The sequence below is a fragment of the Hermetia illucens genome, chromosome 1, assembly GCF_905115235.1.
Source record: "Hermetia illucens chromosome 1, iHerIll2.2.curated.20191125, whole genome shotgun sequence".
Lineage (NCBI taxonomy): Eukaryota > Metazoa > Arthropoda > Insecta > Diptera > Stratiomyidae > Hermetia > Hermetia illucens.
This window is the reverse complement of record NC_051849.1, coordinates 188065914-188092900: the sequence shown is the minus strand read 5'-3', so window position 1 is coordinate 188092900 and position 26987 is coordinate 188065914. Positions and strand designations below refer to the sequence as shown.

Here is a 26987-nt window from a genome sequence, read left to right as displayed (position 1 = left end):
TCCGGGTGGGATCATCCTCATCCATACGGATTAAGTGACCCACCTACCGTAACCTATTGAGCCGGATTTTATCCACAACCGGACGGTCATGGTATCGCTCATAGATTTCGTCATTGTGTAGGCTACGGAATCGTCCATCCTCATGTAGGGGGCCAAAAATTCTTCGGAAGATTCTTCTCTCGAACGCGGCCAAGAGTTCACAATTTTTCTTGCTAAGAACCCAAGTTTCTGAGGAATACATGAGGACTGGCAAGATCATAGTCTTGTACAGTAAGAGCTTTGCCCCAATGGTGAGAAGTTTCGAGCGGAACAGTCTTTGTAAGCTGAAATAGGCTCTGTTGGCTGACAACAACCGTGCGCGGATTTCATCATCGTAGTTGTTATCGGTTGTGATTTTCGACCCTAGATAGGAGAAATTGTCAACGGTCTCAAAGTTGTATTCTCCTATCCTTATTCTTCTTCGTGTTTGACCAGTGCGGTTTGATGTTGTTGGTTGATTCGTCTTCGGTGCTGACGTTGCCACCATATATTTTTTCTTGCCTTCATTGATGTGCAGCCCAATATCTCGCGCCGCCTGCTCGATCTGGATGAAGGCAGTTTGTACGTCTCGGGTGGTTCTTCCCATGATGTCGATATCGTCAGCATAGGCCAGTAGTTGGGTGGATTTAAAGAGGATCGTACCTCGTGCATTTACCTCAGCATCACGGATCACTTTCTCGAGGGCCAGGTTAAAGAGGACGCATGATAGCGCATCCCCTTGTCGTAGACCGTTGTTGTTGTCGAATGATCTTGAGAGTGATCCTGCTGCTTTTATCTGTCCTCGCACATTGGTCAGGGTCAGCCTAGTCAGTCTTATTAATTTCGTCGGGATACCGAATTCTCTCATGGCCGTGTACAGTTTTACCCTGGCTATGTTATCATAGGCGGCTTTAAAATCGATGAACAGATGGTGCAACTGTTGTCCATATTCCAACAGTTTTTCCATCTGATCTGTTGCTGATTTGCCTGGAGTGAAGCCCCTTTGGTATGGGCCAATGATGTTCTGGGCGTATGGGACTATCCGGCCTAGCAAGATACTGGAGAATATCTTATAGATGGTACTCAGCAACGTGATACCTCTATAATTGCTGCACTGTGTGATATCTCCCTTTTTATGTATGAGACAGATAATGCCTCGTTGCCAATCGTCAGGCATTGATTCGCTGTCCCATACCTTGAGCACAAGTTGATGAGCCACTTGGTGTAATTGGTCGCCTCCATATTTAACCAATTCGGCTGTTATTCCATCGGCTCCTGGCGACTTAAGATTTTTTAGCCGATGAATTGCACGGACTGCTTCTCCTAAACTTGGTGGTGGCAGTATTTGTCCGTCGTCTTCAGTTGGCGGGACCACCAACTCGCCGATGTTCTGGTTGTTCAGTAGCTCATCAAAGTACTCAACCCATCGCTCTAATATGCCCATTCTGTCGGAAATCAGATTTCCCTCTTTGTCTCGGCAGGATGAGCATCGAGGTGTATAAGGCTTCATCCTGCTGACTTGTTGGTAAAACTTCCGCGCCTGGTGCGGTTGCTCCCTGTGCTTTTCTAGTTCATAGACTTCTTGGTTCTCCCAGGCTTCCTTTTTCCGTATGTGAAGTCGCTTCTCCACTCGACGGAGTTCGTGATAAGTCTCTGCGCGTGCCCGCGTGCTTTGAGAATGCAACATTACTCGGCATGCGGCATTCTTCCGTTCCATTGCTAGCTTACATTCATCGTCAAACCTGCCGTTCCGACTCCTTTTGCGGCTGGGGCCAAGTATATTTGTGGCCGTATCCATGATGGCGTTGTTCAGGTGATTGTGAAGATCATTTGTTGATGCTTCATCTCCAGGTCCTCTGATGACTGCGATTATTGCGGCATCCATTTCCCTCTTATAGGTGTCGCGGAGGGTTGTGTTGTGGATGGCTTCAGTGTTCACTCTCACCTGATTGTCAGAGGGGATTCTAGGTGGTATTGTTATCCGAGCTCGGAGCACCATGCCAACGAGATAGTGATCCAAGTCTATATTGGCCCCCCTATACGTTCTGACATTCATCAAGGCTGCGAGGTGGCGGCGTTCGATCAACACGTGGTCAATTTGGTTGAAAGTGGTCCCGTCTGGAGAGGCCCACGTATGTTTGTGGACCGCTTTCCGCGCAAACCAGGTACTACCAACAACCATTTCGTGTGACCCTGTTAATTTAATAGTCCGCAGTCCGTTATCATTTGTTTTCTCGTGTAAGCTATGGGAGCCAACGTATCGCCTGAATACGGGCTCCTTCCCTACTTGGCTGTTAAAATCCCCAAGTAAGTAAGTAGGGTTTGTTCTACTGCCTCGTAGAAGTTATCCTTCTCCGACTCTGCAGTCTCCTCTATAGGGGCGTGAACGTTTATGAGGCTTATATTTCTAAACTTGCCTCGCAAGCGCAGAGTGCGTAGCCGTTCGCTTATGTTTTCAAAGCCGATAACAGCAGATTTCATTTTTTGGCTGACTAAGAAACCTACTCCGAGCACATGCTTTACTGGATGACCGCTATAATATATGGTGTAGTGGCTCTTCTCCAGGAAACCGGTCCCTGCCCATCTCATCTCTTGCAACGCTGTTATATCAGCCCTATATTGGGACAGGGTATCGGCTAGCTGCTCATCAGCTTCATCTCTGTACAGGGAGCGCACATTCCATGAGAAAATGCGTAAATCGTTATTCCGTGTTCGTTGCCGGGTCCGTCGTTTTAAAATCCGTCATGTCCGAGGCTCCTGTTGTGGCTTCGTAACAAGTTGTTTTCCGTGTAGGGTTGTCAGCCCTACCCAGCCCCCAACCTGGAGGACCAGTTGGTACAATTTGTCCCGTTTTTAAGGCGCGGGAGACTCGCCTTCATCCTTCTCCGTCTGCAGCTTTTCGTCAAGAAAGAGCTCCCAGCGGTCACCACGTGGAGGTGGAGATAGGGTTTGGTAGTAGAGCTGTTGGTGTTGGTTCAGCAGGCATTTCCCAGGTTTTATGCTCCATCGTAGGTACCAATCCACGTTTCGCCCTGGGACCTATACTGCCCTTTGACCACCACCCGTTCCGACTCCTTTTGCGGCTGGGGCCAAGTATGTTTGTGGCCGTAGCAATCATAACGCTCTTCAAGTGGTTTTGTAGATCATTTGTTGAGGCTTCATCCCCTAGTCCCCTGTTGAGTGCGGTTATTGCGAAGCCCATTTCCCTCTTATAGGTGTCGCGTAGGACTGTGCTATGGATGGTTTTAGTGTTAAGTTTCAGCTGATTGTCAGAGGTGTCTAGGTGGTATTGTAATTCGAGCCCGAAGCACTATGTCAATGAGATAGTGATCCGAGTCTAGATATATATAGGGGATATGTTCTGACATTCATCAAGGCTAAGAGGTGGCACCTGGTCAATTTGGTTGAAAGTGGTCTCGTTTGCTTGTGGACCACTTTCCGCGCAAACCAGATACTTCCAATAACCATTCCGTGCGATACTGATAACTGAATAATACGCAGTCCGTTATCATTGGTATATATAAGCTATAAGAACCGATATATTGCCCGAATACGGACTACTTGACTGTCTCCAAGTATGATTTTGATATCATACTTGGGACAGGCTTCAAAGGTCCGCTCAACTGCCTCGTAGAAAATATCCTTCTCCGACTCTGCAGTTTTCTCTGTTGAAGTATGAACATTTATTGGGCTTATATTTCTAAATTCGCTGTGCATAGTCTTTCGCTTATATTTTCAAACCGATAACAGCAGGTTTCATTTTTTGGCTGACTAAGAAACCTACACCGAGCATATGGGTTACCGGATGGCCGCTATAATATATGGTGTAGTGGCTCTTCTCCAGGAAACCAGCCCCTGTCGAACGTATCTCCTGCAACTCTGCAACATCAGCCTCATATTGGGTCAGGCTAGCTGCTTATTAGCTCCTTCTCTGTACTTCGTAACAAGTTGTTTTCCTTCTAGGGTTGTCAGCCCTACCTAACCTCCGCGGGGGTGACTCGCGTTTATCCATCCTCATCTGCAGCTTTTCGTTAAGAAAGAGCTCCCATTTCCCGGTCACCATGGGGAGGTGGAGATAGGGCTTGGTAGTAGAGCTGTTGGTGTTGGTTCAGCTAGCGTTTCCCAGGTTTTATGCTCTACCGTGAGTCCCATCCACGTTTCGCGCGAGAACCTGTACTACTCACCGGAAAGAGGTATCGCCAGATTAAAGGAAATGAGGTAATTCTTGTAGCATCAATATCAACTCAAAGAAAAAACTAATATGTCGAAAACCGGAATGAATTAAACTTTTTTTTTGGTTGCAAAAAGTGCTAACTGAGACTTTTCATTTGATATCCCACGTAACCGTATTCTGCGAAAACAAACCTCCGTTCTTCAACTTATTGTTAAAGACTGCTAGTCCCTGCATGCGTGCGCGTTTACCGTTCCACCCTAAAAGTCTACCCAGGTGTGATATTAAAAGCATGCTTAGAGGTTGCAACATAACTACAGATAGGCGTATATATAATGTGTGTTGTTTGACAGGAAGTCCAAGTCTTTAGTCAGTATATGTATGTCTCTTTTAATCCATAATGAGGAGGAATACCTTTGCAAGCTACCTCCTTTATTTTCATTGTTAGCAGATCGAGTGTTACTTCAAGCGATTCTTCCATTTTCGGAGAAGTTGTTGAAGATCATCTTTTCTATTAGGCGCTACGAAAACACCATCTTGATAAAGCACTTTATAGGGCACTGGACTTTGGATGTCTTGTGTGACGGGGTCCATGACAAGATCAAAGAGAAGCGATGAGAGGGTGCTTCCTCGACGAACACCGGCAGAGACACGATGCGGCTTTGATACACCCGCCACACTTTACCCTTCACCTTTACTTTTCGGATTGTGGTGAAGCAATTTATCCCTGGGTATGAGTTCTTCTGATGCTAGGTGTTATCGCAAAGGATACCATATGAGTTCTTATGGTGCATTGTCAAATGTTTTCTACAAATCTGAAAATGCAATGTAATGAGGACGATGTTTCCCATAGTCTTTCTCCAAGATAAACGCGCAGCGTGCATTACGTTAGTAGTTCTGCAGTTATTGAGAAACCGGCTTAATTCACGGTTATTTGAAAGGTGTCTCCAACACGGTTGTTAAGAATGCGTTCAAAAATCCTTATCGGACGGCCCGGATCGGACGGTAATTTGAACACTCTCCTGGACTACTTTCCTTTTTGCACATTGGAACGGTGGTGCTTTCTTATCAGTCAAATGGTGTTCTACCTTCCTGAGTAACCCGATTGAAGCCACAGTATTGGCTCCCAGCTGCTCGCTCAGCTTATTTATTGCTTTCTGTACTTGCGCTTACAAGTGGAATTAATCCATGAGTTGGGATGGGGATGAGTTTTAAAACGATGGATCCGGTAAAGAAAATGGACAAACCATTTACGCATTTTCTCATGGAATTTGCTGTACAGAATTGAAGCCGTTTAATAGCTAACCGGTACCCCTATCCCAATATAAGGTTAGTGACAGTCGGCCACCAAGTAAAGAATGTGCTCGAAATCAGGTAAAAAAGCCTGCTCTTATCGGCCTTGAAAACAGACAAACGCTATGTACTCTGGAAAATTTCGAAAGATACGTTTCTTAACCGTTCATCCCTACAGAGGAGCGACCAGAGTTGGAGAAGCATACCTTCTATGAGGCAGTAAAACGAGCCCCAAAACAGGAAATGGTATTTAGAAAAGGATGGTTTGGCCAGAAAGAGTTCAACAAACATAAGAGCTCTTCGGAGAGGGCCGCGCGTTAATGGAATGTTGCCATTCTTAGCTCTAATAAATGTCAGAACGCAAACGTATATTCTGATCCCGTAGAAACCGCAGTTAGCAAATGCCCTGCAGATGAAATATCAGCAAATGACCTCTGCAGTCACCTGAGAATGATTTCTTTGTTACGTCCATAAACATACTTGTCAACAATAACAAAAAATTGGAACGATTCGTTCGATGATGATTGGAATACAAAAATGTCCACATCGGGAAATACAACAATCTCCGAAAACTGAGGCACTTGAACACAATTCGCTGACTGAAAAACGGAGTACAGGGACTGTTGGTATCAGGGCGGAAGTTATACCAAAAGAGTAGCAGGATGAATCCCTATTCATTTCGATAATCATCCTGATGAGGCATAAAATCAAATCTGCTTTGTGGTCATATGACAATATTGGAAGAATCGGTTGAGTATTATGGAGAACTGTTCAACAGCCAGCATATCGACCAGTTAAAGCTCCCGCCAACTGAAGATGACGGACAAATGCTGTCACGAAAAAGCACAAAGAAAACGACCAAACGATCCATGGAATTCATAGGCGTGAAAATTACGAGTATAAGTTGCCAAAGCCGATGAAATTGTAGCCTCCTTGGAAAGATATGGAGGTGACTAACCACACTAAGCGGTTCATCAACTTATGTTTAGGAGAGTGAATCATGCCTGATGATTGCCACCGGGGTATTATCTGTCCAAAGAAATGTCACTCGGTGCAGCTATTATAGAGGTATTATCATGCTGAATTTGATACAACCTCTCATCTTCCTCAACCGTATAGCCAAATATATGGAAAATATTGTCAAAAGATACCGAAAAGATGCGCTCCAGGTACATCAGCAATCGAGAGATATTTTCTTTCTGCAACAAGCGATGGAAAAACTGTTGGAATCGGGTCACCATTTTCTTCATCTTTTCCTCGACTTCAAAACGACCTACGGCAACCAGAATTGGTATCCCGACTATATTGATAAAACTGGATAAACTGATCCTGAATAATAAGTAAGGCCACCTAAAAGCAGCGGGATTACTCTCGAGTCCTTTCACCATCAACAACGGTCTAAGACAAGGGGATGTCCTATTATTATTTAGTCCTGGAAAAAGTTATGTTAAGGCGAGAGGCACCATTCTCTTCAAGTCCATCCAACAACTAACTTGTGCTGAGATATCAATATTACAAAAATAACAACCAGAGATGTACAAACTTTATTCAACTACCACGAGCAAGCAGCGCAGATCTTAAGATACACATTAATGATAGGAAAACGAAGTACATGGTAGAAACAGGACTACCGAAAACGAAAGAAACAACAACACGAAATAGCATTGGTTATCTGAGAACAATAAAGACAGGAGAAAACTTTGAAACCGTTGATAAATCCACCTATATTGGGTTAAAAATCACAACCAAGACCCGCTATACATGGTTCTTGGCTGCCAACAGAGATTATGTCAGCTTACAAAAATTGTTCTGCTCTAAATGTCTCACTGTAGAGTCGAACCTGTTACTGCACAAAACAATGATTTTGCTAGTCCTTATTTATTCGTTGGGCACTTGGGTTCTCTTCATCATCTCTTAAAGCTGCCTATGATAGCATAGCAAGGGTAAAATTGTACACGGTCATGAGAGAATTCGGTATCCCGACAAAATTGATTAGACTGACTAAGCTGACCCTGACCAATGTGCGACGCCAGATAAAAGCAGCAGGATCACTCTCAAGACCATTCGACATCAACAACGGTCTACGACAAGGAGATGCGCTATCATGCACCCTCTTTAACCTGGCCCTCGAGAAAGTGATTCGTGATGCTGAGGTAAATGTAAGAGGTACGATCCTCTTTAAGTCCACCCGAAGAACCACCCGAGATGTACAAATTGCCTTCATCCAGATCGAGCAGGAAGCGATTGGCGCAAGATCTTGGGCTGCACATCAACGAAGGTGACGTCATCACCAAAAACCAACCAACCAACAACATCAAACCGCACTGATCAAACGGGAAGAATGAAGACAGGAGAATGCAACTTTGAGACTGTTGATAATTTCTCCTATCTAGGGTCGAAAATCACAACCGATAACAGCTACGATGATGAAATCCGCGCACGGTTGCCAACAGAGCCTATTTCAGCTTACAAAGACTGTTCCGCTCGAAACGTCTCACCATAGGGTCAAAGCTCTTACCGTACAAGACTATGATCTTGCCAGTCCTCATGTATCCCTCGGAAACTTGGCCGCGTTCGAGAGAAGAATCCTCCGAAGAATTTTTGGCTCCCTACATGAGGATGGACGATTCCGTAGCCTACACAATGACGAAATCTATGAGCGACACCATGACCTTCCGGTTGTGGATAAAATCCGGCTCAATAGGTTTCGGTGGGCGGGTCACTCAATCCCTATGGATGAGGATGATCCAGCCTGGAAAGTCTATAAGGGCAATATCTTTGGTAGAAAGAGAAGACGAGGCAGACCCTGCCTGAGATGGTGCGATGGCGTAGGTCAGGACGCCAGACAGCTTTTAGGGATATAGAATTGGTGGACCTTGGCACAAAACCGGAATGTGTGGAGTTCCTTATTAAGGCAGGCCTAGACCGGATGCGGGTTGTTGCGCCGTTGATGATGATGATGGCTTTGGTTCTTATCAAGAACAATTGCGAACCCTTGGCCGCGTTCGAGAGAAGAATCCTCCGAAGAGTTTATGGCCCCCACCGGATGGATGATTCTTTAACCTTGATAAGGGCTAATTTTTTTAGCATTACCATGATAGGCTCTGAGTTAGCTCCCATTCATTTAAATTTTTATGTTGTATTCAATTTTAATATTTGACAGTGCCAATGATATTCTCCAAGGTTTCTGATTATCCATCAAGTTTTGCAAAGCTTAAGGCATGAAAAATAGTATAAAAGGTGAGGCATCTAAATTTTCTTTGAGGGATTAGACGCAACCCAAATCTTGCATGAAAAGACAACGCTAAATATTATAATGGTTGCCACTACCTTAGGTCCGCCCATTAACATACAATTTTTTTAAAAAATCGCCCAAAATTCTTGCTAAGCTTATTGGGGTTTGCTTTATTGAAATTCACGTGGTTTTTGGTCTGAACGATAAAGAATGATCTGACTGAAACCAACCATACACGTTCCAGGGACTTGTTATTTATACCTGAACAGTTTAGAGTCTATCCACCCGCCTCTTGGAATGAACACCCTAAAGAGCGTTTACTACCTAGCGGGCTTGCCCAGCGATCGTTGGTTGAATTGACTAGGTGTCATTTCTTATGAGCTCCTAAAGCTGAATGAAACTTATAAAATGCCCCCTTCGGCTAGTATTGATTCGTTTGAGCTGAGCAGAAACGGCCCCTATACAAACGAGAACATGCCAAAGTAATTTTCCTACGTAACAATTCGCGGCTGATCTGCGGAGTGATACTTCGGAATTCCTATCCAGTTGAAGGAGGAGATGTTCTATGAAAAACGCTGTTCCCCCTTTCGTATCGCGAAGCACCCTTTAAATCGAACACAAAATGATGCAACTCGGTTCACAGGCCACATATCCTCACCGAATTGCGTGAAGAGGAAATCTCGTGTGACAGACAGACAGACATTGAATTGATTCTAATAAGATTATAACCTTAAAAAGTGCTGGCTAGCGATGATTAATACCTGCAATGACATACTTTTTCTTCGATCAGGAAAAAAGGCAAGGACTTATTCGATAGGAATTATAACTTTTCCACAACTAAATGTAACAAACTGAAACTCATATCGGATTTATTCTGTCGAATACAATGAACTAGTGTAATATTCGTAATACTCTCCAACTAAATTGTAATTCACTCTCACTGGATTTTAAGGTACGAATACCGCAACTTTTTCAGTCGCATCTAAATTCCCTAAATAATGCAAACACTCGTTACATTTTCAACTGTATGTAAGGCTCTAAAAGCAAATATGATTTGGGTAGCAGCTTTGTTTCCTTTTCATGCACGAAAAATCCTCTCCAAACATTTTCCCCACACATTTTTGTACAAACCACAATATAGTTACAAGTTGTGCTCGCTCAAGTGAAAATTCTACCTTTTCACTGAATTCGCAGAATAAAACTCGAGTTGAAAAAGGCAACAGTATGTGGGTTACACAAGTGTCCCCATTCACCCAGTTCTACAGTACAAACACCGTACTGCACCCTAAATGAGTGATTTCATCTATTTTTCTTCTTTCTCGCATGTACCCCAACATATGAGCAGAACCAGTAACGACTATCGTAGGGTGGCCAGATTTGTACATAGACACAGGGTCCACAGTAAATCTAACATGCATCGTTCGACACCTGCCCGAACCACCAGCCGTCATCCACTGGACACATAACAACGAGGTAAGTCTAAACTAAATCGCCTCCCATAAATTCCAAATAACACATGGATGTACAAACATATCCTGGGAGATTTCCATTGGAATGCCCAGGAATTGTTTGCAAGGACTCCAGAGTTCTAGGAATTGGCCGACCTAAGCCTTATGGGCCCAAACCTGTGCTATTCGGCTGTTCCATAAAGTACTAATCGATTATAAACAACCGTCCCAACAGGAAATTAATTACGACTCACCTCGTGGAGGGGTGTCCGTAATTACGGAGAAGGGTGACATAACAACATCCTACTTGCTAATACAACGGGCTAGAATTTCGGACTCCGGAAAATACACCTGTTCGCCATCGAATGCTAATCCTCAGACGGTTAATGTTCACGTACTAAACGGTAAGTTATCAACTTTATTTATTTAATTTGTCCTCTGGGAATTTTATCTGTTTATTTTTTGGATTTTGACAATTAAAGGGTTGATTTTTATATATCCATTTATTAAAAAAAAATTCCTACTAAATAATTCGAGTGCAATACCTGGGAATTAATAAATATTCGTTATACCTTGTATACGTTGTACACGATCCTTTGAGGGATCCAGTCATTAATGCTTTAAAAAGAGCGACTTTACGCAGAAATGGAAACTACTAGCGTTTGGTTGAAACTCTTGAAGTAAAAAGAATCTCTGCTCCGTAATGATGCCAATGGGTCTGACTGGACTGCTTTTTAGAACAAACAAGGCTTAAGTAATATACTCCCCTCAAAATCCTAAATAAAAGCCTTGCTTGGCGACAGGAATAATTCAACATTTACAGCTATAAATTGTAAAGATTCGAAAACTGGTTTCTGAATGGTAAAAGATATATATCTTATTACACCTACGACGTATGCCTTTAATCTGGATAATTGGCATTGCTTTACGGTCCTCAAGAGGATATCAGCCAGTCATTGATGATAGCAAGGCAAACTATTCCATCAATGACTGGCTGAACATCAGTCACTGGTCTCTCTATGCCATTTCAATGAAGACAGGTTATTAATTCGTATCAGGACCACTGAATCTGATGTGAATATCTTTGTACATGGTTCAGATATTATCATATTTAGTTGAACATATAAATGCACTGTCCTTTCCGGCAAGGTACTGCATTGGAGAGAAAGACCCAACCAGGAAAACTACACGCAGGAAGAGCAAATCAACTTTCTAGGGGCATGAACGTGGTGACTGCTGAGAGCTCTTTCTTAACGAAAAGCTACACACGGAGAAGGATGCAGGCGAGTCTGCCGTGCCTAAAAACGGGACAAATTGTGCCAACTGGTCCTCCAGGTTCTGAGTTGGGTAGGGCTGAAAATCCTACAAGGAAAACAACTCGTTACGAAGCCACCAAAGGAGCCTCGGGCTGGATTGACAACATGGCCACGAACCCAGTAACGAAAACGAAATAACAATTTGGGCATTTTCGTATCTTTCCTGCGCTCCCTGTACAGAGAAGGAACTGTCAAGCTGATGTAACAGCAGCTGTCAGCGGCTTTCAAAATATAAGCGAAAGGTTATGCGCTCTGTGTTCCGAGGCAAATTTATATATGTAAGGCTCATTAACGATCAGCCCCTACAGAGGAGACTGCAGATTTGGAGAAGGATACCTTCTATGAGGCGGTCGAGCGGACCCTCAAAGACTGACCCTAGTATGATCCTAAAATCGTGGTTGGGGATTTTAGCACTCAAGTAGGGACGGAGCTCGTATTCAGGCGATACTTCGGCTTCCATTATTTACATAAGGATAGCAATGATAATGGACTTTGGATTATTCAATTAACGATGTCATACGAAATGGATGTTCGAAGTGCCTGGTTTATGCGGAAAGCGGTTCACAAACACAGGTGAGCCCTCCCGACGAGACCACTTTCAACCAAATTGACCACGGGCTGATTGAAAGCCCCCACTTCTCAGCCTTGATAAATGTCAGAGTATATAAGGGGCCAATACAGACTCCCGTAACTATCTAGTTACCATGATGCTCAAAGCTTAATAACAACATCACCTAGAATACCCTCTGGCAATCAGGTGAGAGTTAACACTGAAGTCACCCACCACACAGTACTCCGCGACACTTATAAGGTGGAAATGGATGCCGAAATAACCGCAGTCAACAGAAATCCTGGAGATGAAGCCTCGACGAATCATCTTCACAACCACCTAAAGAACGTTATCATTGATATGGCCACAAACATACTAGGCCCCAATCACGAAGAAAGTCGGAATGGCTTATCACGTACTCCATCGAGCGGAGAAACGACTTCACAGAAGGAAAAAGGAAACCTTGGAAAACCAACAGGTCTGTGAACTAGAAAAGTAGAGGCAGCAACTGCACCAGGCGCGCAAGTTGGAAGTTGAAAGTTGGAGTTGGAGGTCCCACCAACTGATGACGACAGACATATACTGCCACCATCAAGTATAAGAGAAACAGTTCGTGAAATTCATCGGCTTAAAAATCATAAGTTGCTAGGAACCGATGGAATTACAGCCGAATTAGTTAAATAGGCAGGCGACCTGTTACACCAAGTGGTTCATCAACTTGTGCTCAAGGTGTGGGACAGCGAATCAATGCCTGACAATTGGCAACGAGGCAACATCTGTCTCATACATAAAAAGGGAGATATCACATAGCGCAGCAATTATATAGGTATCACGTTGCTAAGTACCATCTATAAGATATTCTCCTCTATCTTGCTAGGCCGGAGAGAGAGGCTTCACTTCAGGCAAATCAGCAACATATCAGATTTTCTCTCTGCGACAAGCGATAGAAAAACTGTTGGAATATGGACACCAGTTGCACCATCTATTCATCGACTTTAAACCCGCCTATGATAGCATAGCCAGGGTAAAACTGTACATGGCCATGAGAGAATTCGGTATCCCAACTAAATTGAAAAGACCGACTAGACTGACCCTGACCAATGTGCGAGGCCAGATAAAAGAAGCAGGGTCACTCTCAAGATCATTCGACATCAACAACGGTCTACGACAAGTGGATGCCCTATCATGCGTCCTTTTTAATCTGGTCCTCGAGAAAGTGGCCCGTAATGCTGAGGTAAATGCAAGAGGTATGATCCTCTTTAGGTCTTCCCAACTATTGGCCTATGCTGACGATATCGACATCATGGGAACAACGACCCGAGACGTACAAACTGCCTTTATCCAAATCGAGCAGGCGGCAATTAAGGCAAGATCTTGGGCTGCACATCAATGAAGGCAAACAAAATATATGCTGGCGACGTCAGCACCGGAAACCAGCCAACCAACAACATCCACCCGCACTGGTAAAACGGGAAGAATAAAGATAGGAGACTACAACTTTGAGACTGTTGATAATTTCTCCTATCTACAGTCGAAAATTACAACCGATAACAACTACGATGATGAAATCCGCGAACGATTGTTGGCAGCCAAGAGAGCCTATTTTAGCTTACAAAAACTGTTCCGCTCGAAGCGTCTCACAGTAGGGTCAAAGCTCTTACTGTACAAGACCATGATTCTGCCAGTCCCCATGTATTCCTCGGAGACTTGGGTCCTTAGCAAGAAAATTGCGAACTCTTGGCCGCGTTCGAGATAAGAATCCCCCCAAGAATTTTTGGCTCCCTACATGAGGATGGATGATTCGGTAGCTTACATAATGACGAAATCTGTGATCGATACCATGACCGTCAAGTTGTGGATAATGGACTCAATAGGTTACGGTGGGAGGGTCACTTAATCCATATGGATGAGGACGATCCAGCCCGGAAAGTCTATAAAGGCAATACCTATGGTAGGAAAAGAAGGCGAGGCAGCTCCTGCCGGAGATGGAGCGATGGCGTAGGTCAGGACGCCAGACAGCTTTTAGGGATATCGAATTGGTGGACCTCGGCGCAAAACCGGGATGTATGGAGTTCCTTATTAAGGCAGGCCTAGACCGGATACCAGTTGTTGCACCATTGATGATGATGATGATATGATGGCAACATCGGCGCCAAAGAACAAAGAATCAACAACAAATCGCACTAGTCAAACGAGAATACTGAGCAACTGCGAAAAAAGCGGGTTCAACAGGAAGACCATAGAAGGAATAATCAGTAAAAAATGACGAAAATGGAAAGGAATAACCCGACGACATTTTTAGAACAAGCGGGACGATCTAAAAAACGTGGAGTTCCTATCATCCTAAATTAATTACCAGATGAAAAACATCCTAAAGAAACGTGACATCGAAGTGACATCTACCAGCAGACCTCATCAACTGAAGACACGTTTACGAAGCGTTAAGGACCCCAAGGAAGACAGCGAGAAAAACGGAATCTATCAGATAACCAGCACCGATTATAAAAAATCATATATAGGGCAAACTAGTAGATTGCTAACAACGAGGTTCAAGGAACATATAAGGGAGCAAATCTGGCGAAAGCAAAAAGCAGACCAACACATGCCTCAAATCATTGGCAGTCAGGCACATCATTGAGGAGAAACATAATAAGGGTAATGAAGGAGGTTGATTACTTCCGCAAATTGGACTCATTACAGAGTTTCATCATCCACAAGATACATGAGGAAAAAAAGATTAACAGTGATTTAGGAAACGTCAACATTTGGCTTTTTCGGTTAGATAATAAAATTAACTAGCAATTAAGGTCTGGATTTAGGTATTTAAGGACAAGCTGGACCATAAGCATGGTATATGAGGAATAAAAAACTCACTATTCGGCATTTAAAAATAAAATTTTTTGTTTTTTTTTTCATTATAAATTAAGCCGAAAACCGAGACACAGAACCGAAGGAATAGTAGCATGTATTTCAGGGAGGTATATTCATACTGCGAGACAAATTGCAACAGATAAAGGGCCAATTTCAATGAAGCCAATACTGAAAAAGTGTTATGAATATAGCGTCCATAGCCACCGATTTTCGTTGAATTTAAACAGTCATACTACGGTATTGATATATATATATGCTATTACAAAAATGATCCTAGATAGTGCAAAAGAGAGTGCAAAACAGGCCCTGATGAAGGTCAACGAAGTAGCGGAGGACGTTGGACCACAAAAATAAATCACGGGAAGATCAAAATTATGACACAAAATAGATGAAAGACGTCAATCAGACAAGTCGTGACCCAAAACAGTTCTGTGCCCCTAGACAAAACTTTCAGAAAGGTCAATAACGAAATAGACAATACGAAAAGGCGAATCATCCTGTTTCCTGCTACTGCTTTTAAAAAATAAAAACTTTCCCGAACGTTGAGTAATCATGACAATCTCAAGCCAAGTAAGGGCGGAAGGTGGATGGTGAATGTTAAACAACAGTGAGATCTACCTATTAGCCGACGAACCAGAGGACACCATTCATGTAGAGCGGATAGACATCAGAAGAGTTCCCAAGCGCATATTTTAAGGGGAGGTGGTAGGTATATGACTACCTAGGGAACCCTAGAACATGTTGATCGGGTGACTCAAAAAGAGTAGAGATGATGAACTCGGGAGGCGAATCGTTGCCAAGTAGAGTTTTTCTTATAAGCCTCTATGCGCAGGTATTGCGATAAGCGGGCAAAATTGACGGTTCTATACATACAAAATGTACCCATCAACGTTTTTGAAGCTCCTTCCTCGAGTTCCAGTTTATGCTCCCAAGGTGTGATACTTTATACAGCGAAGCCTAGAAGGAGATTTCTACTACTTACAACCGATGGTGCTCGGAACACTAACCCGACGTAACCCTTAAATCCTAACAATTTTCTCGAGTTTTCCCAGAAACTTTAGGCAGACATAACAGATTGAAGGGAGCAATTCTGCCTTCGATTTTGATTTGAATGATCCATCAGTCAATTGCCGAAATTCAAATAGACACCCACTTCCGCCGTGCCCTTCTCATAGACCGGTTGACCCTCATCAATTCGCCAGAGCAACGACTAGCTGAATTTTACGCATTATGCAATGCGCACTCACTTAAATGTCTGTATATTGGGGAGAAATGCTTAAACAAAATATATATAATGGCACATTAACACTAGTAGGTACATAGCATGATAATGCGCATTACAGGGAATTTATACAGCTTCACGCCCAATCTCATTAGCCGGTCCGGACTCCGCTAATCCCTACTTTTGCTGACCCCGACCTTGAACTTCAAATTCCAAGTCAAAAGTAAAAGCAAAACTACGTCAAATTTCCTCTCAAACGGCATGCCAATTCGTCTAAACAAAGGCCAATCACTTTGCCCGCATTCATTAGTATGTAACCTGGGCCCGTTTATATGCAAGCAGAAGGGTCAACGAACAATTTGCTCAGTCGATTTTCATTTGCACCATTCAAAAATTATTAATAAATAAAATTTTTAACTGTTCAAATGAAAATGGATTCTTGGATTTAGGGGAAAGCGACCATTTATTAGGTTTTTTTCAAATGAAGAAAATTAATCATTTTAAATATTGGATGTGGATGAATATCGGAATGGGAATTGCCAAAGGAGGTAGTTGTCCTGCCTATGTCGCAAAGCCTAGGACACTATAAATATCAGATCTGTATGTAATAGGAAAATAGGAAATACGGGGTACGATTAAATGAATATGGCCAATAGATTAACTCAAGACAAGGGAGAAACATATATATTTGCTGCAAATAAGGAAGAAGTCAATGAGAGGGATAGGAGGAAGGAGTCAATTGTTACTTTAAGAAGAAATTGGAATAACTTTCTGGCCAAAGTGAAATAAATGAAAGCAAGTCTAAAGAAAGATATCACCCTTTTCACTCGAATTTACGTTCGTTATGTGCATGTACTATTCAACTTGTATCCGAAAGAAAAGATGAGAACTGGAACAGAGTGTAGTTAAAATCCATACTCTACCTTCTGAATTAATTAAACGTAACACCATTCTGCAGCTTCAGAGCAGCAGCTTAGATATGAATTCGTAATTTATAAATCATCCACTGAAAGTTCCGCTTAGTCATCTATGGACAGGACGAAATTAACTGTTGCTTATACAGCACTACCCACCATCTTTCCTGGGCGGACTCAGTGGGTCAGTCAAATCATGCGATAATTTAATCCAAATTTATTTCTTCAACAAATCCGAAACGACATAAATCGCGTACTCATAATTGGAAAGTATAATTCAAATTCATTACTATAGTAGCAGGAGGTGCTGGTACATATAATATAGACAGATCTATCCATTACCCGGTTTCCGCACCCTTCCCTCCCTCTTCTGAACAATTTTCGTCGAGACCTTAGCTGAGATGACTGCGAGTTAAAGTAAGTTCGAAGACCTTTCAAAAAAGTTCGGAGCTGTTTTCCCGATAATGATGGTGCCATTCATGAAAGTTGGCTCCCCGGTTTGGATCGAAGAAGGCGTAGCTAATTTCACAACAACTTCCGCAACACTCCTGAAAATTTATTATCGAATTTGCGCTTATTACTTCCGCGTGCCATTAATAAGGGTTCACGTGTCGTTCGAGCTTTTATCGTAGATGTAATCTATTTTCACGAAGGTATCAGCTTTGCCTTAATTTAAGGAGCTGAGACGGTACTCAGTCGGTACTTCTGGGGGGAAATTAGGAAAAGTCGAAGGAGGTAACTATAGCACGTTCTACTAATTTGACGTATGAGGTGTAAAAACGATTTACATGAAGTATAGTATTGTTAAATACGTAATTATGCCTGGTATACATATGTATAATCTAAATGAAAGTTACGGATCGCGAATACAGTCACATTAATCTTTAATTACCGGCGGTAAGTTTTGCTAGAATCTTATTTATCATAGGAAACTGTTAATTTCGTTTGATTGCATAATGTGATGGTAAATGGTTTGCTTAATACGGGATGAAACTGAAAACACTTTTTGGATTGCGGTTCTGAAGGAAGCCGACGTAAAAAGATTTAGATTGAACCGGGGAGCATGTTGAAAGATATGAATCAAATTGATCGATCTGAAGGTAATGCAGCGACTTCATCATCATCATCAACGGCGCAACAACCGGTATCCGGTCTAGGCCTGCCTTAATAAGGAACTCCAGACATCCCGGTTTTGCGCCGAGGTCCACCAATTCGATATCCCTAAAAGCTGTCTGGCGTCCTGGCCCACGCCATCGCTCCATCTTAGGCAGGGTCTGCCTCGTCTTCTTTTCCTACCATAGATATTGCCCTTATAGACTTTCCGGGTGGGATCATCTTCATCCATACGGATTAAGTGACCCGCCCACCGTAACCTATTGAGCCGGATTTTATCCACAACCGGACGGTCATGGTATCGCTCATAGATTTCGTCATTGTGTAGGCTACGGAATCGTCCATCCTCATGTAGGGGGCCAAAAATTCTTCGGAGGATTCTTCTCTCGAACGCGGCCAAGAGTTCGCAATTTTTCTTGCTAAGGACCCAAGTTTCCGAGGAATACATGAGGACTGGCAAGATCATAGTCTTGTACAGTAAGAGCTTTGACCCTATGGTGAGACGTTTCGAGCGGAACAGTCTTTGTAAGCTGAAGTAGGCTCTGTTGGCTGACAACAACCGTGCGCGGAATTCATCATCGTAGTTGTTATCGGTTGTGATTTTCGACCCTAGATAGGAGAAATTGTCAACGGTCTCAAAGTTGTATTCCCCTATCCTTATTCTTGTTCGTGCTTGTGTTTGACCAGTGCGGTTTGATGTTGTTGGTTGATTCGTCTTCGGTGCTGACGTTGCCACCATGTATTTTGTCTTGCCTTCATTGATGTGCAGCCCAAGATCTCGCGCCGCCTGCTCGATCTGGATGAAGGCAGTTTGTACGTCTCGGGTGGTTCTTCCCATGATGTCGATATCGTCAGCATCGGCCAGTAGTTGGGTGGACTTGAAGAGGATCGTACCTCTAGCATTCACCTCAGCATCACGGATCACCTTCTCGAGGGCCAGGTTAAAGAGGACGCATGATAGCGCATCCCCTTGTCGTAGACCGTTGTTGATGTCGAATGGTCTTGAGAGTGATCCTGCTGCTTTTATCTGGCCTCGCACATTGGTCAGGGTGAGCCTAGTCAGTCTTATTAATTTCGTCGGGATACCGAATTCTCTCATGGCCGTGTACAGTTTTACCCTGGCTATGCTATCATAGGCGGCTTTAAAGTCGATGAACAGATGGTGCAACTGTTGTCCATATTCCAACAGTTTTTCCATCGCCTGCCGCAGAGAGAAAATCTGATCTGTTGCTGATTTGCCTGGAGTGAAGCCTCTTTGGTATGGGCCAATGATGTTCTGGGCGTATGGGGCTATCCGGCCTAGCAAGATAGTGGAGAATATCTTATAGATGGTACTCAGCAACGTGATACCTCTATAATTGCTGCACTGTGTGATATCTCCCTTTTTATGTATGAGACAGATAATGCCTCGTTGGCAATCGTCAGGCATTGATTCGCTGTCCCATACCTTGAGCACAAGTTGATGAACCACTTGGTGTAACTGGTCGCCTCCATATTTAACCAATTCGGCTGTAATTCCATCGGCTCCTGGCGACTTATGATTTTTTAGCCGATGAATTGCACGGACTGTTTCTCCTAAACTTGGTGGTGGCAGTATTTGTCCGTCGTCTTCAGTTGGCGGGACCTCCAACTCGCCGATGTTCTGGTTGTTCAGTAGCTCATCAAAGTACTCAACCCATCGCTCTAATATGCCCATTCTGTCGGAAATCAGATTTCCCTCTTTGTCTCGGCAGGATGAGCATCGAGGTGTATAAGGCTTCATCCTGCTGACTTGTTGGTAAAACTTCCGCGCCTGGTGCGGTTGCTCCCTGTACTTTTCTAGTTCACAGACTTGTTGGTTCTCCCAGGCTTCCTTTTTCCGTCTGTGAAGTCGCTTCTCCGTTCGACGGAGTTCGTGATAAGTCTCTGCGCGTGCCCGCGTTCTTTGAGAATGCAACATTACTCGGTATGCGGCATTCTTCCGTTCCGTTGCTAGCTTACATTCATCGTCAAACCAGCCGTTCCGACTCCTTTTGCGGCTGGGGCCAAGTATATTTGTGGCCGTATCCATGATAACGTTCTTCAGGTGGTTGTGAAGATCATTAGTTGATGCTTCATCTCTAGGTCCTCTATTGACTGCGGCTATTGCGGCATCCATTTCCCTCTTATAGGTGTCGCGGAGGGTTGTGTTGTGGATGGCTTCAGTGTTCACTCTCACCTGCTTGTCAGAGGGGATTCTAGGTGGTATTGTTATTCGAGCTCGGAGCACCATGCCAACGAGATGGTGATCCGAGTCTATATTGGCCCCCCTATATGTTCTGACATTCATCAAGGCTGAGAGGTGGCGGCGTTCGATCAACACGTGGTCAATTTGGTTGAAAGTGGTCCCGTCTGGAGAGGCCCACGTATGTTTGTGGACCGAAGGTCATAGTTAAATGCGTAATTCTTAGTTTGTGGTGTAAACATTACTACCTAGGGCTGGTGGTTACCTAGTTTGTTGGCCGTGGCAATATGAAACTCTGGTTTTCGTAGCAGGTTTTTAATGAGATTTTTATCTGCTGTTTGTAGTCTAGCCTAAAATTGATAGACAGGTAGCTTCCTCCAAACTACAATTTCACTTAAATATGTTAGTTTTAGAGGTAGATAAAATACCAATTTTGAACTTTTTCCTTAAAATTTAAACAGTTATATCTTCGAAGGGATGATAACTTTTGCAATTGAAAAATATCGATTTATAGAAATTTTATGTAGATTTCGAAAATGGTACTAAATCTGGGATTACATGATTGGCGGAGTGGGAAATTGTAATTCTTTTGGGAAGGTCAAGTTTTATGACACTATTCATGAAAAGTGCTAAACTCTGTAACTGTAAAAGATAGCGTGCACATTCCAGGGACCAATTTTCTTCAGACAAGTGGTACTATCCACAATTAAATTTTATAGCATCATAAACGGTACACCCAGTATAGAGGGGTCGATTGAAGTACCTGCCGTGCCGCTTTGTGTTTTGGCTCTACTTTCCATCCAAATAATATATAATCTTTTTGATGTGAAGATTGCTCCTTAATTGATAACGATCGACTTTGGATTGTCAAAGATTTGTAATGAATCCGATCTTCGGCATCATCATGAATGGCGCAACAACCGGTATCCGGTCTAGGCCTGCCTTAATAAGGAACTCCAAACACCCCAGTTTCAAGCCGAAATCCACACATTCAATATCCCAAAAAGCTGTCTGGCGTCCTGACCTAAACCATCGCTCCATCTTAGGCAGGGTCTGCCTCATCCTCTTTTTCTACCATAGATATTGTCCTCATAGACTTTCCGGGCTAGATCATCTTCATCCATACGGATTAAGTGACTCGCCCACCGCAACCTGTTGAGCCTGATTTTATCCACAACCACACGGCCATAGTATAGCCTATAGACTTCGTCGTTATGCAGGCTATGAAATCGTCCACCCTCATCTAGGGGCCAAAAATTCTCCGGAGGATGCGGGTTCTTCGCTGGAACCCGGCTAAAAGTTTGCCATTTTTTTGCTATGAACCCAGGTCTCTGAGGAATACATAAGGACTTGCAAGATCATAGTTTTGTACAGCGAAGCCCATGGTGTTTTACATAGGCACCTATCGTGAGACTTAATCCTACGGTCCTCTTCAGACACGGATTGATTTTGTGACCACAATCAGAGCCCCGCTGAGACAAGCAAAAACGGTACCAGTCTATACCAAGTGCATGGCTTAGCATTCATACTGGTGGATGCAAGAATTACCTAAATCTCTACCGAACTATGGAGTACGGCACCCGTGTTGATATGCAACACCACGTCGAGGCCCGAAGGTCTCTTCTCGCTTGAGCATAACCACAACCACCATGAAACTCCCACTAGGGGGGCCAACCGCAAATAACCGAGCTGTACTCATATACAACGGGAGTTCACCCGAAATATGAGAGTCCAGGAGCTATCCCGGTTCCCATGGTACCAGTATACCCCTGGTAAGGTTTCGTGGCCAATTACCACTTCAGATGAGTCCCCGTATAGACTCGGGTCTGATCGCCCTGGTTAGGCCTTTGGAGCATTCGTCTACCGCATCACGGCCGGCAAACCCGGTGCCACCACTATGGAGGTTGTTTTGTACAGTAAGAGCTTTGACCCTACGTGGAGACGTTTTGCTAAGCTAAGGTAGCCTCTGTTGGCTGCTAACAGCCGTACGCGGATTTCATCGCCATAGCTGTTGTCGGTTGTGATTTTCGACCCTAGATAGGAGAAATTTTCAACGGTCTCAAAGTTGTAGTCTTCTATTTTCATTGTTTTCGTTTGACCAGTGCGACTCGATGTTGTTCTTTCTTTCGATTTTGGTTTTGGCGCTGACGTTGCCACTATGTATTTGGTCTTGCCTTCAGTAATGTGCAGCCCGAGATCGCGCGCCACCTGCTCGATCTGGATGAAGGTAGATTCTACATCTCGGGTGGTTCTTCCCATGATTTCGATATCGTCAGGGTAGGCCAGTGGTTGGGTGAACTTGAAGAGGATGGTGCTTCTCGCATTTAGATCAGCATCACTTTCTCCAGGGTCAGGTTGATAGAGCGTCCCCTTGTCTTGTGTGTGTGGTGGGAGAGAAGATACAGCTTCTGACCACTCATGCCGTGTTGGCCCATTGTACTCGCCCCTTGTCTTAGACCGTTGTTAATGTTGAATGGTCTTGAGAGTGATCTTGCTACTTTTATCTGGCCTGGCACAGTGGTCAAGGCCAGCCTAGTCAATCTTAACAATTTTGTAGATGTACCGAATTCTCTCATGGCCGTGTACAGCTTTACCATGGCTATGCTGTCATAGGCGGTCTTAAAGTCAATGAAAAGATGAGCAACTAATGGCAATATTCCAACAGTTTTTCCATCGCTTGTCACAGAGAGAAAATCTTATCTGTTGCTGATTTATCTGGAGTGAAGCCTCTTTGGTATAGACCAATGATGTCCTGAGTGTATGGGGCTGCCCGGCCTAGCAAGATACCGGAGAATATCTTATAGCAACGTGATACCTCTATAATTGCTGCACTGCATAATATCCCCCTTTTTATATATGGGACAGGCAATGCCCCATTACCAGTCGTCAGGCATTGATTCGCTGTCCTGTACTTTGAGCATCAGTTGATGAACCGCTTGGTGTAATTGGTCGCCTACATATTTAATCAATTCGGCTGTAATTTAATCGGCTGTAATTCAATCGGCCCCTAGCGACTTATGGCTTTTAAGCCGATGAATTGCACGGACTGTTTTTTGTATGATTCATGGTGATAGCATTTGTCCGTCGTCTTCAGTTAGCATTGATCAGGTCATCAAAATACACAACCCATCGTTCCAATATGCCTATTCTGTCGAAAATCAAATTTCCATCTTTGTCTTCGCAGGATGAACATCGAGGTGTGTAAGGCATCATCCTGCTGACTTTTTAGTGAAACCTGCGGGCCTGGTGCGGTTGCTCCCTGTGCTTTTAGAGTTCACACACTTGTTGGTTTCCTCAGCCTTCACTTTTCCGTCGAAGTCGCTTCTCCGCTCGACGCAGTTCGTGATAAGTCTCTGCAGGTGCCCGCGTTCTTGCGTCTTCTTCAATATTCCTATTTCACTTTTTACGACACTTAACTCAATGTCGCCTTGGCTTGGAATTAGTGTTAATGTCGCTCCAAGCAATTTTCTTGTTCTACGGTATGTTTTGCTATGTATCTGGAGCTATTCCTATTCTTGGCAAACAAATCCAAGGAACAAGGAACACTATCTCAGTGGAAACGATGATTATCGATAGATTTTCATAATACCAAGGGGGGGAAAGGAAAAACCAAGAAATCTGAACGAAATTCGCTCCAAAAGCCTAATCTCTATTAAGTCTATTTTTCCAACGAATCCTGCGATTTGTAATTCCCGAGCATCTCGCTAATTTCCTTGGTTCGCTCGTCAAAGATAAGCATCAACAGTGCTTTGCTCGAACAATAGCCACAAAGTTTCCGTTACACTTCTAACAATAATGGTTTCAGGCTGCAACATCCATTAGCAGTTTCGCAGCAATCCTAAACAAATAAATACTCGCAGCGGCCTGAGCCGATCCGCTAGGAAAAATGCATTTGGTGGCACGTCCGCATAGGCATTTACTTAACTGGCCGATGAAAAGAACACGTTACCATTCATGTTTATGTATTGAAAAATAGGTGATATAGGCAATTGGATAATGATTAAATAGGTTAATATGATTTTGAGCAATTTTTAAGTATTTAAAGTGTCTTGTTATAAAAATTTAGAAGAGAAATGAAAATGATCATCTAGAAGTGAATATCTCACACAGTTTAATGTTTTTGTAAATGTAGTGTAATGCCGACTCAGGATTGGGTTTAGGAATTTGAAAAGGGGATAATGGAGGTGCTAAATGGTACTATGTAGAAGGAAAAGAACAAATGATGCATACAAGCGAACAGATCTCTCATCAGGTCTATGCTGCACGATAAAGAAACGAAATGATCTACTTCCCTCGAAACTGCAGATATTACATGCTCTCTGATATTATTTGTAATCCATTGGCCAATTTCACTCTTTAAAGTATATTTGCTTCTTGTTGCTGGTCCACATGATTTCAGTCATTCCTGGCTCCTGATCCTTCAATAAAATCCTTCTGTTTACTCCCCCACACCTCTTTTTAAGGTTTTGTGTACATGTAAAAGGGGGGTGTAAATTTTTTTTTCATCAAATATAGTCATGTGGGGTATCAAATTAAAGGTCTCAGTTATTTATTATTAAACTCAGAGTGTGAAGCGTATGAGGTTGACCATTATCACCACAGGGCTTTCCATCAAATGATTTATTTAAATCGCTTTCTAGAAAATAGAGAGCAATGGAATTTTTAGCTATATTACACGGAGCTGTCGTGCACTCGTCGCTCCTCACATCTTTTTATTTTTCTTCAGCCTTCAGTTCACAAGCGGGGTCGGCTCGTGGTGATCGGTTTCGTCATTTTATTTTATCAAATGCCTGATCAGGATGTAATCTCGAGACCTTTAAATCCCCATCCAGCGTATCAAGCCACCATTGTTTTGGCCGGCTTTTTGGTTGCTTACCATAGCTTTCGATGTTATGACCAATACTGGTTGTTGAATTTTCGTTAGAGTGAATTACGTGACCACACCATCAAGAACGTCTCTCTTGCAGTTTTTCCACGACTGGTGTAAACCCATATCGATCGCGGATATTCTCATTTCGGACGTAATCAAAACGTGTCACGCCACCAACTCAGCATCTTCGTCCCCATTACCACAAGACGCCGTTCATTGTCCTTTATAGTCGGCCAACACTCAGAACTATAGACAGGGGCAGACGGACGACATTGCAGTAAATTTTAGATTTGGGACGTGCGCTGATACGTCGATCAAAAGAACACCAATGGAGAACTACGTTATGCTCCTTACATAGGGAAACACAAAACCTTTTATACCTGAAGCATCAAGCTTCCGGTTTCCCGACTCGTTTGAGAACATAATGACAGTCAATTCCTCGATTTTGTCTTCACAGTATGAGAAAATATGGATCCTATCCTCTACGGCAAAATGACAAATCGAATTTCTTTGAAGATCTGATTGGTTTGGTTAAATTTCGATGGTATTATTTCATTGAGTTCAGAATTTGGGGAAGAAACTGCTCCCTTCTTTATTGTTTATACTATTTGTTACCTTCTTCGGCGTATTTACTTCTTAAAGCACTTTTTCATGATAGGTTGGAATCATATCATTTACCTAACTTTAAAATATACCCTTTCTTTCCAAAGATGGATTTTTATAAAATTTAAATATTTCTTCTTCCAGGTGAGCAGCCAGCAGCGATTCAGAAGGGCACCCTTACAGCAACCTACTATCCTTCCTTTATAATGATTACTTTCATATTAGGCGTGATGTTTCACAGACTCTCTCTAGTCCTAAACGTAAACAAGTTGTAAATAGATCTTAACTATAAAGCAAATACTATGTAATTAAATTAAAAAAGAAAGAAACCAAAAAATAAACAAAATATCTGTTAAAATAATGTAATTAAATCATTTACGATTATGTTAAAATTAGAAAATATACCGAACTCCAGTATAATCTGGATTCGCAGCAGGTAGTATCGAATCCCACGAGGAGAAGTTTGTAATATTTTTGTGTTAATCTGTAACTTTGAAACAACGTAAAACTAAAAGGAGAATACATTTAATGAACGCACCAAACAAATTCAGATGAAAAGTTTTTTAAAAATAAATATTTAGTTATCTCTACGAGCCCGTGTTTTTCACTGTACACTTCCATGCATCCATTATTTTGACTCTTTCCAGGATCCATCGCTCCAGGTTGAAAGCCTGCAAAAAGCTAAGTGCAGAAGGCAGAATTACTGAACTCAATTAAAACGAATATGGTCATGTATAATCGGCTGGCGGAAGGCGGAAACGAGCGACAGATCCCTGCAACCCATTGTGCTTAATTAGCTGACTACTTGCTTTCAAGCCGATTTCCATTTCAAAGGATATGTTAATGAGTCATGTGCCCATTTTTGGGTCATCACGCTTGCGAAGGACATGCTTTTGTGCAAATTTTATTCATCAATGTAATTTTTTTGTGCATCCCTGAGTTATTATATTTGGATATTAGGGAAGGGGGAAACACCACGCGTTCGAGATATTAAAATGCGAAATAAAAAAGTTGGGACCAAGTTGCTTACTGCTGCAAACAATATGCAAATAAGTCCTAAGAAAGTAATAACTTTTCCGACGAAAACATTAACATGGCGTGTTTTTATCTCTAGATAAAAAATAACAAAGAATGAGAAATGGAAAAATCCACGAAACACT

General features: G+C 42.9%; 1 protein-coding gene across 1 annotated transcript in view; it reads left to right on the top strand.

Moving 5' to 3' along the window:
• The window catches only part of LOC119654514 (zwei Ig domain protein zig-8-like), a 570111-nt gene extending 543691 nt beyond the window's left edge, over positions 1-26420 (top strand). Inside the window, exons 10-12 of the mRNA XM_038059957.1 lie at positions 10063-10190; positions 10401-10569; positions 25972-26420. Of these exons, the coding sequence (XP_037915885.1) occupies positions 10063-10190; positions 10401-10569; positions 25972-26102 (428 nt within the window). The 3' untranslated portion in view covers positions 26103-26420. The remainder of the gene's footprint in view (positions 1-10062; positions 10191-10400; positions 10570-25971) is intronic.
• Positions 26421-26987: the final 567 nt, after the last annotated feature.